The 11544-nt window shown below is 34.1% G+C and overlaps 1 protein-coding gene across 1 annotated transcript; it reads right to left on the reverse strand.

Moving 5' to 3' along the window:
• Nucleotides 1–10337: 10337 nt before the first annotated feature.
• Nucleotides 10338–11008, reverse strand: LOC145111511 (uncharacterized). The gene is made up of 2 exons (XM_079047779.1): nucleotides 10595–11008; nucleotides 10338–10496 (listed from the first exon to the last, which is right to left on the reverse strand). The coding sequence occupies exons 1-2, from the start codon at nucleotides 11006–11008 to the stop codon at nucleotides 10338–10340; spliced, it is 573 nt and encodes a 190-aa protein (XP_078903905.1).
• Between the last annotated feature and the right edge of the window lie 536 nt (nucleotides 11009–11544).

Below are 11544 nucleotides of genomic sequence, written 5' to 3' on the forward strand. Positions count from 1 at the left end.
AATAGAGACTCTCCTTCAGAATTTGACACAAAGGGGAGATTGTTGGTCTTATTTATGCTGTATCAAATGTATGCTTAGTATAGTTTGGTTTATTCTGGTTTGGGCCTATCCATTCTCGGATCTACTTTTAGTTTAGACTAAAAATATTGTGCATGCATGTAACTTTATGGTTAACGTCTTGACACCCTAATTGCCGTTTGTTAGCTCTTATAGAGAAGTTCTTGAGAAGTCTTCTAGAGTTATTTCAATCAAAGCATTCGACACTCTTTTGATCTTCATTTTTCTTGTCATTTAATTCATGTTCAATATTATAGAATCTATCGATTGTATTTATTATTCCACATCAACAAGCCTACTAATATTCTACGTTTAGATAGAGATGGCCAATACTTGAGCTAAGAGATCCAAGATCAACTTAGTGTTGGGTTTTGAGCATTCTAGCACTCCTAAGGTGTACATGCAACCCTAATAACCTTGGATCTATGTTTTCTCTAAAATACATGCAAATAAGAATTTCCAAGGTTTTCATCCAAACTAGCATAGCATGCCAACTAGAATCATAATATACTAGAAGAATGACATACCTTTTGATAGTGATTGATTGCTTGGAGTTTGAGAGCCTAGCACCAATAGTGTGAATGCCTCAAGTGGAATCACAAATCACCACAAACCTTGGAACCTTGAGAGAATAATATATGTGCTCTAGAAATTAGGCCACCACTCTTGTTCACACACAACTAGTGTAATTTCAAGCATCATAAGCTCCTTTTATAGTGTGGAGGATTAGGGTTCCATCCATGTAAACCCTAATACCCATGACTCTTCCTTTCCAAGGATCCATGGGTTAAAAGCTCCATGGACTATCCATGGACTCCCATGCATGCCAAGCCCATTCCAAATGAGTATTAGCTCACACTACATAAAATACAAGAGCCCATATTTAATTAGTCACCTTTCTGATCACCAAATTAATTCTAAATTAATTTATGACCAATACTAATTAAATAATATGATTTTATATTAATATATTATAACTTATAATATATTAATAAATCATGAACATACTATTCTCAAAAGATTATCCAAACAAATTGTTCGGGTGAAGTGCAACCCAAATGGACCATGCCGGGTCGGGTCAAGTTAATCTCAAATAATGTTATGGACTTAGACACTTTATCCAACAATCTCCCACTTGGAGAATTCTAATAACATATTTGCAGATATGACTTCAAGAACCAACCGGCAATCGTAGCTCTCAAAACTCTGTTGAACTATGAAGCGCCATTTTAGATAAGTGATCATATAATCCTCTGCTCTCATGATATCAGCCGGACAAATACATGAAACAATGTCTTACTTATTGCCCAACAGTTTGTTTCCCGATTTCCGATTTGTTTGACAAAGAACTTAATCGAACACATCAATTTAGTTCTGACCGGGCCCGGTACATAGGTCAAAGCAAAATCATCGAGGGGCCCAGATATCACTTCTAACCCTCCAAGGACTAGAAGGAACAGATAAACTTCGACTCATATACTTGTTTCTACTACTTGTTGAATTATACACAAAGGCACGTTTTATAACATCACGTTACTGATGCATTTTCGTGCAATCAATGTACAACCAACTCATAGGTAACAACTCATATCTCTAGGTTTGAAGACTTATATGATATTACCGTCTCACGATCACTCGAGATAAATTCCATGAAGTGATGCAAGTGAGCGTGGGTTGAATCCAATCCTCATAACTTATGAGCACTCATGAATGTTGTAGCCATGTCCAGCATCTTAGACCTCTACAACCAACTCATGACAGTCTTGATTCATATCTACTTCCAACATATGACCGACTGTGGATGGTTTGAATAACTTAATCATTCGGAAAGAATAACCTAGTTATTATGGAAGTCAAAACATGCAAAGTGAAACACAAGAATAATTGAATCCAATATGGTCTCAACACTTATAAATATAAATAAAACACCTTTTATTCATCACCATATTGATTCCACATTATTCTGTTTCGATTTATCAACTTAACACTTGAATTAAAACAATAGTTGTCCCATGCTCCATGCATGTACACTATGTTTTCTAAACAATAGTCATGCCATACACCAAGTATGCACACTATGTATGTCTATGATCTTTACTTTGTGAAGTAGATCAATTGAACATGATTCCAATGATGCTCATTTCACAGTCCCAAATCCTTACCGTAAATGTAAGAATACCAAATTCTTGTCATTTACTTTAATCTGTTAGATTCCAAACTTATATGCATTGATCCTCTTGCAATGTCTATGCACAAAAGTCACAAAACTTGTCAACAGTCATAACAGAGTATTCCAAAGGAGATTAATTCCATGGAAATGAAGTCTCATATTCAAAGTACATTGCTTTGAACATCCTTCTTGCATAAAAGTTTCTAACTTTCTCATAGATTCTTAATATCCAACTCCCAATATGCAAAATTTCCATATTCCCATTTTGATTATCATATCTGAACAAGAGCTACCTCTTTTCAGAATATATCTATATGGTCCTTCCAAAATTTAACACTATACTTCCAACTGTCCCTTAGCAACCAATCTTTGGTGAACCTTAGACTGTCCTCGACAATTGCTTAATCATTTTAGTCATATCCGGTTCTATTCCTTTTTCCTTCTTAATGCTCTAAGCATTTTGAAAAATTTAGAATGGATAAATATTATAGCACATGTGACCGATCCTATACCCGAAGCATATGGGACACGATTCATGATGTCTCACATAAAGACCTGATACTAGATCAGTCTTTTGCTACAATATTTTTTATTTGCCATGTTTTCAAAAAATCGACTATGAAGAGGGATGCCGTAATCATAATCGAATTTGAGAACGCAATATATATAGAATTTCCTTATGTTGAACCATTCCAACATAAAATCCATATATATATATATATATATATATATATATATATATATATATATATATATATATATATATCCTTGACTAAAGATGATTGAAATCTCAATCTAAACTTTTTAGGATTGAAATGAAGTATAATCTCCTCTCCCTTAATTATAGCAAAAAAACCTTTTCTAAGTGAAACTCTTGTTTTCTATAATTAACAATACTCATCATAATTGATTATGCTCCCACTAGCATAATAATTATTTAGCACAACAATTATGCTCCCACTAGCTTTGACATGTACTCAGAAATTGACTTCTAGAAATCAATACTTTATTGACTTTCATCACCAAAGTTCAGACTTCTGATACGAGATGCTTCGACAAAACTTTATCTAAGCTTTTCAGACTCATACATATTTCTTTAGATAGCTCACATGTCTGTCTAAACAATTATGAAGAGGGATGCCGTAATCATAATGTTTAGACCTGTTTGCCATTTCTCACAAGTCCATGTTAGTGTGCCGGTTAACCACACACGCTCCACTAACGACTTTGAGAATGCAAACAACACAATTGCTATCTACTTAAAATCTACTTAGTGAAAGCGTTTCCTCACCATCATTTTCATGAATCGGAAAGAAACCTTATGACACTTAGATTTTATGGTGTATGTGTTCCTATCCATGTGAATTTGTCAAAACCTTAATCACAAGACAAGGTTAGTGACAAACTCAAAATCATATGGATTGAACTTGTTCAATCTTGATTTCTTGCCTCTTGGTCGCCCAATGGCTCACCATTGCTTCCAAGTTGTTATGCATACAATTGAGAACTCACAGAACTCACAAACATAGTCAACTTTACCAGAATAGGCACAAACACAAGAATTATGCAACACGATAGGTTACAAACCTCAAGCCGTGTGCTAGTGATAAACTATAGGTTTTATCCTTGATTAGCTCTTGAAACTTTCAAGACCTTTAAGACTCCCACTGTCCTCTTGACATATAAGTTTCTCTTTGTCAAGAACCATTCCTTGACAACCAAACAAATATTCAAGAGTCAATGCGGATCCTTATCAAGATAAACACTTCACACAATTGGTGTCAATTGGTCTTTGTTTTATCCAAAACATCACAACTTACCAATTTCAAATGTACAAGAGTAGAAAACATTTTACTCTTACATTTGACAAGTGTTATAAACCTTATTTAAGATGTGTCACTCAAGTTACAATCTTGGAGTATGACTCTAAGACTTGTTTTTGGAACGAAGTATGACTCATCTTCTCGATTTTAACCATTCCAACAATTCATGAATCCTCTTCTTAGCCATACAAATGCACTAAGATGTACTTAGAAAATCAAATTGTGATATGGTTCCATAATCATTAAGATGATCATAAAACATGATACTAAAGTACTTTCCCATCTTTTCAGATTTGAGAAACTTTTATCTTTCTGCCTAATTTGATTCTTCCCATTCGCCCTGCCATACATTGAAACTTTTCAAATGTTTCAGAATTGTACTTAAACTTGTAGGTACAACCATGTTTACTAAACTTTAGTAAATCATGACGAATAGACTTATCGATCTTTGTGGTGGATTTTGACCTGCACACACCCAGTGTACCCGATCCTTTAGTCTTTCACCTGCCTCACATATACATGTGGTCAGGGAATTAGTCGAAATTTTCCAAAAATGAAAAATTCTCATTCATCACGCAATACAACCTGCATGATTCCAAGTTTCTGTCCAATTGAAACCTTGGGTGATGAGAATCTTTCCTTATTTGATAAATTTAGACACTACCACAGATGAAAGAATAAAATTCATTATTGCTAGAAACATACAAACATTAACTTTCCATGAATGCCATTGCAAGGAGATATAAAATAAAGTAAAACAAAATTTTATTTATTTATAAAATACGGAAAAATTTTTCCTTACAATGCAACTTTAAATGGAAACTATGCTATTACATATTTCCTAGCAATCTATCATAACTTCTAAGTAGTAGCTCAAGAATCTGATCTTCGAACCATGCGATTGAAATCCATCTTCGCTATCAGATTCAACATACTCCTTTTATTAAGTGTCCTTCCCTTTGCTTGATCCTGCCAAACACCAAAATGTAACCGAGTCACATTTTGTATTAAGAATCATCAATAAGGAACTTAACAGAGTTAGATAGTGGACTTGCCTGAAGCCGAGTCAAACATTTTGTTTCTACTTGCTTTTAGATCTTTCAGGTATTCAGGGCAGCTTCGTTTCCAATGTCCCTTCTCATGACAATAAAAACATATAGACTCTTTGGGAATGGTACACGAGATTATCATAGACTTAGCCTTTCCTTTTGCCTTTTGGTCAACCGGGTTGACCAAGGCCGGTCCCTTTCCATTGGGAAGAAAAGGCTTTTCTGAACTTCCAATGTTACCATTGTCCATGTCCATGGAAGTTTGAGAAATAGACCTTCCACCCATATTTGTTTTACCATTGCGCCACATCATTTCTGACTTAGCAGTAACAAGCAAATAAGATAGATCTATTAGGGTCATGTCGTGATCTATCACATAGTAGTTCTTAATGAACTCACTATATGAATCTGGAAGTGACTGAAGAACCCAGTCAATAGCCAACTTCCATGGGACATCGACACCCAACATTCTCAACCTGTCAAAATGTGACTTCATTCCTAAGACATGAGTGCCCACAGGTCTTCCATATTTATGTTTCATCGCTAGTAGGGCTTGAGTGACCTTGAATTTTTCAAGTCTTCGAGCTTGTGGGTCAGGGAGAATAAATGGAGGAGGTGGAGGTAGAGAAGTATGATTTCCATGAGATTTGGGAAGATCACAGTTGTCTAAACCAGACATCTACAATGGGAGATATTCAAGTTAATTGATTTTTAGTCCTTAATATAACACCGAATATGAAATATTAAGGCTAGGACCCAACACAATATTTTATAACTTGGAAGAGGGATGTTGTAATCCAAGCTATAAAATATTTGAAGGTAGGCGAATGACGATTCACCAATTTCCACCATGAAAAACGAAATAAATTATTAAGTTTTAATTAGATTTGAAACTACTAGATCTTTTGAGATTCATTGAACTTTCAACGGCATGTTTCAATCTTGATTGTGCCCTTCAGATATTGTGATTGGGATGCCGAGGATCACAAAACAAGGTGTAAATAACCATGCAAATTCACTTGGTACCCTTAATATTATCACCTAATCAATGTGCCAGTTAACCACACACGCTCCACCGATCTATGATAAACATTAATTCACCCTTCGTGATTCTTACTAGTCCAAGTTAGTGTGCCGGTTAACCACACACGCTCCACCAACGACTTGGTAAGGTACAAAGTGTGAATTTCATGGGTTAGTACCATATTCACATTTTCCTAAAGTAACTAAGATTGGGAATCATAAAAATATTTAGTTACTTTATAATAATCCTTATACTTTTAATGAGAATTAAAGTCATTGTCCTACCCGTTCGGCTAACGACCCTCCACCGATCAAGGAAGCGGTGGGTGAGAGTGGACACCCATTAAGTTGTCATTTTATAGGCAACAACCTTATACCCCCCCTTATAGACCGGTTTCGTGAATGAGGCCTACTAACGGTAAAACGACTTAATCTTATACATATATATAATAATTAACCATTAATGTTATAAATAGTATAAGGGTTGAATTTTAACTTTTAAAACTCTAGGGTATGGAATTAAAGTTTGTGTGAGACTTTACAAATTCCAAAAATTGAGGGCATGTTTTGAACAATTCAAAAACTTTTGGATATTCATAACTTATGAGTTTTAATAAAGGTTTAAAAAACTTTTAATGAAGAGTCTCTTGGACCTCCATAAGTTGAGGACAAGTTATGGAGTCCATAAAACCATTTATATGAAAAACTCTTCAAAAGTGTAACTTATAACTTCTTTAAATAAACCTTAAAAGAAAAAACTTTTGGAATTCCATAACTTGAGGACAAGTTATGGAGTCCATTCAATGTCATAAAGATCAAGAATTATACTATCAAACAATTTGCACATAATTCCTATGATCTACCAAAAGTCATAAGTTCATGAACATTCATAATCAACAACTTTCAAGAATCATATAAACATATATCAACTTGAAACTTTGATTATAACTTTGAAATTGGTTCACCACAATTATTACCACATCAAAAACAGGTTTTACAAGTCCAAAACAGTTTAAGGTAATGATTCTAGACCAATTCCAGCACAAAATCTCGAAAATCTGCACTCAGGCCTGCCAACTCGTCGAGTGCATGAACTGACTCGGCGAGTTGGTTGAATATATGCATGAACTCGGCGAGTTCCATGAGGGACTCGGCGAGTCAGCTGTGCAGAATGCAGGTTTTCGACATTTTTCAGCTATTTGTATCAAGTATTCAAGAAAACAAGCCTAGGCTCTGATACCACTGTTGGGTTTTGAGCATTCTAGCACTCCTAAGGTGTACATGCAACCCTAATAACCTTGGATCTATGTTTTCTCTAAAATACATGCAAATAAGAATTTCCAAGGTTTTCATCCTAACTAGCATAGCATGCAAACTAGAATCATAATATACTAGAAGAATGACATACCTTTTGATAGTGATTGATTGCGTGGAGTTTGAGAGCCTAGCACCAATAGTGTGAATGCCTCAAGTGGAATCAAAAATCACCACAAACCTTGGAACCTTGAGAGAATAATATATGTGCTCTAGAAATTAGGCCACCACTCTTGTTCACACACAACTAGTGTAATTTCAAGCATCATAAGCTCCTTTATATAGTGTGGAGGATTAGGGTTACATCCATGTAAACCCTAATACCCATGACTCTTCCTTTCCAAGGATCCATGGGTTAAAAGCTCCATGGACTATCCATGGACTCCCATGCATGCCAAGCCCATTCCAAATGAGTATTAGCCCACACTACATAAAATACAAGAGCCCATATTTAATTAGTCACCTTTTTGATCACCAAATTAATTCTAAATTAATTTATGACCAATACTAATTAAATAATATGATTTTATATTAATATATTATAACTTATAATATATTAATAAATCATGAACATACTATTCTCAAAAGATTATCCAAACAAATTGTTCGGGTGAAGTGCAACCCAAATGGACCATGCCGGGTCGGGTCAAGTGCATCTCAAATAATGTTATGGACTTAGACACTTTATCCAACACTTAGAAGTCATGGGATTATCTCACAACTTACACCACCCAGAACACCACATCTTAATGGTGTTTCTGAGAGGAGTAATCAGACCTTACTTGATATGGTTTAATCTATGATGAGCAGAACTACTCTCCCTTTATCATTTTGGAGTTATACCTTACTTACCGCCTCTCGTCTTTTGAATATGGCTCCAACTAAAAAGGTAGAAAAAATATCATTTAATATTTGGTATGGAAAAGCTCCATCCTTATCTTAATAGAAGTTTTGGGATTGTGATGCTTATGTTAGATAAGAAACTTCAAGAAAACTCGAACCTAGGTCTACCAAATGTACCTTGGTAGGATACACGAAATATTGTGTAGGTTATTACTTTTACATCCCTAGTGAGAATAAGATATTTATTTCATAAAAAGTTGAATTCTAAGAAAACATGTTTCTAATGGATGAAGAAAGTGGGAGGCGTGTGGATTTGAAGAGGATTAAGACCCACAACCCAATGTAACTCAACTTGGTACTAGTACTCAACAAGAAATTGTTGATAATGAAGAAATCTTTTTTCTTCAATATAATTATACACAAGGAGTTCCCATATCTGATAGGATTCATCTCCAACTTCAGAGATATTAATTTCTCGCTCACAAATGCTTCATGATGATAAATGCTAATGAACCCGTCAACTATTAGAAAGCTATGACAGATCAAGAATCTGACAAATGGCTTGAAGCTAAGAATGTAGACATGTTGTCCATACGAGAAAACCAAGTCTGGGATATGGTTGAACTTCCTCCTCATGGTAAGAAAATTCAGAGTAAGTGGTTCTTCAAGAAGAAGACTGACATGGATGGAAATTTTACACACATTTAAAGCAAGACTTGTGTTAAAAGGATTCACTCAAACGTATGGATTTGATAATGATGAAAACTTTTCTCCAGTCTTTATGATTAAATCTATTAGGATACTATTTTCCATAGTAGTATATTATGACTATGAGATATGGCAAATGGATGTCAAAACTGTTTTTTCTAAACGGAAACTTGGAAGAAGATGTTTGTATAGTTTAGTCCACATGTTTTGTTGATTAAAAGCATGCTAATAAAGTGTGTAAGTTATAAAGATGCATTTATGGGTTAAATCAAGCATCTCGAAAGTAGAATCATCATTTTGATGATGAAATCAAAAAGTATGGTTTTCTATGAAACAAAGATGAACCTTGTGTTTTTAAGAAAACTAATGGAAGCTAGGTGCCCTTCCAAGTTTAATATGTGGATGACATGCTTAGCATGGGATACGGCTTTACAATAGGGGTGAGCAAAACCGAAACCGGTTCAAAATAACCAACAACACTGAAAAAAATGAAAACCAGAAAAGAAACGAACGGTTTTGGTTTGAGTTTTTAAGAGCCGAATTTTGGGTTTTGTTTCATTTTTAGAAAATGTAAAAACTGAACCCAAACTGAGCCAAACAAAAAATTAAAAAATATATGTATTGCATGAATGATGTATCTATATATACCTATTAATTCGATTCTTTTCTACCATATTTCTTTCCTCTTAGTTTTTGCCAACATATTCAATTATTGTTTGCTATATATATATATATATATATATATATATATATATATATATATATATATATATATATATATATATATATATACATATATATATATATATATATATATATATATATATATATATATATATATATATATATATATATATATATATGTGTGTGTGTGTGTGTGTGTGTGTGTTTTGTGTGTGTGTGATTTCAATGAGTTAAAAGCATATACAAATGGTTGGTTCAGTGGTTAAGTTTTATGATTGAAGGCTAATATATGTATCACATGTGTCAAGGTCAAAAGCTATCTTATCTTATATTGGTGATTTTAATTTTGAAGGTTCAGGCTCTATCTGACATCGCTCCTATACACAAATATGAGCCAACTTCTTTTCTTATATAAGGAACTAGATTATGACCCATGTAAAATGTTGGGGAACTTATAAAAAATACATATAAAGTTATAAACAACCGACACAATAATTAAAAAAAAAAAAGATAAAGCAATAGAAACAGACTTCGTGTTATTGATTATATTGAAAAGTTTATAAAATCAAATGAAATGTCTGAATATCTATAATCGTTGTATGACCTCTTTGTAGAAAACATATTTGTTTTATTGGTTGGACGACCTTCCTCGTCACATATAAGTATCTACAAACCTTTTCTATTTGTCATGCGGGAAACAACTACATATAACTGACCATGAGTGAAGACGAGTCTACGCAAATACAATCCAACAGTTGATAATGATTGTCCTTCACTCTTTTTACTGGTCATAGCAAAACAAATAGCTACGGGGAATTGCCTCAACTGAAAAAGGAAGGGGATTCGTTTATCAAAAGGAGTTAACTTCATGGGAGGTATATATAAGTAGTCTCATTGAAGAATCTACCAACTATAATTCGTACCTCAATGACATGTTTTCCAAGCCTAAAATTTTTTAACCTAGTACCATTGCATAGACTTTTGGTTTGGTCGATATTACGAAGCAACATGACCGGAACACTTGTTTTTAGTGTAAGCTTATAGTTACGAATTCCAGATGCCTTAAAAGCATTCAATACATCTGGAGAGTAAACTGCTTCCTCAAAACAATGTGCTAAATCTTTCTCACATAAAGAATCAAAACTTAGATATGTTTTCCCTTCATCTTTCATCAATCCTAACATGTAGTCATTGATAGCATCGACCTCTTCATTTGTAGGGACCAAAATAGCTTTATCTTGAAAATATGATAGATCACCAAGATGATTTTCAAAAGAGGGATAAATGGTCGATACAATTGTAGTTGCGTTTAGGTTTAAACAGAAAAACTGACCCATTGAAAACCAAAAACCGTGAAACCAAACCTAGTGGTTTCGGGTTGGGTTTTGGTTTAATTTTAAGAAATTTGTCGGGTTTGGTTCGGTTCTAGGTCGAAACTGACCCATGATCACCCCTACTTTACATGCTGAAAGTTGTGGCTTGGAATTTGCTTTTAAATGAAGAATCTAGGTAAGGCTACATACATTCTTTGTATAAATATCTAAATAGATTGAGTGAAACAATTAAAAGGTTTGAGTCAAAGTACATACATTGACAAAGTCTTGAAATGTTTCAAGATGGAATGCTCTAAGATAGGTTTTGATCGAATGGCTCAAGGAATAATGTTAAGTTTATCTCAATGTCCTAGCACAGAGGCTGAGCTAGAGAAGATGAAAGATGTTTCATATGCTTTGACAGTTGGATCTATCATGTACGCCATGAGTTATACTAGACCTTGTTTTGGTCAAAAAATGACAAACTAATTTCGTAACCAAATTAGTAAGTGTGTTGTGATGTTAGAAATAAAATGCTAAAAACTTGAGTGCTTAAGATT

This window comes from Lactuca virosa, chromosome 5, assembly GCF_052849685.1.
Source record: "Lactuca virosa cultivar CGN04683 chromosome 5, Lactuca_virosa_CGN04683_v6, whole genome shotgun sequence".
NCBI lineage: Eukaryota > Viridiplantae > Streptophyta > Magnoliopsida > Asterales > Asteraceae > Lactuca > Lactuca virosa.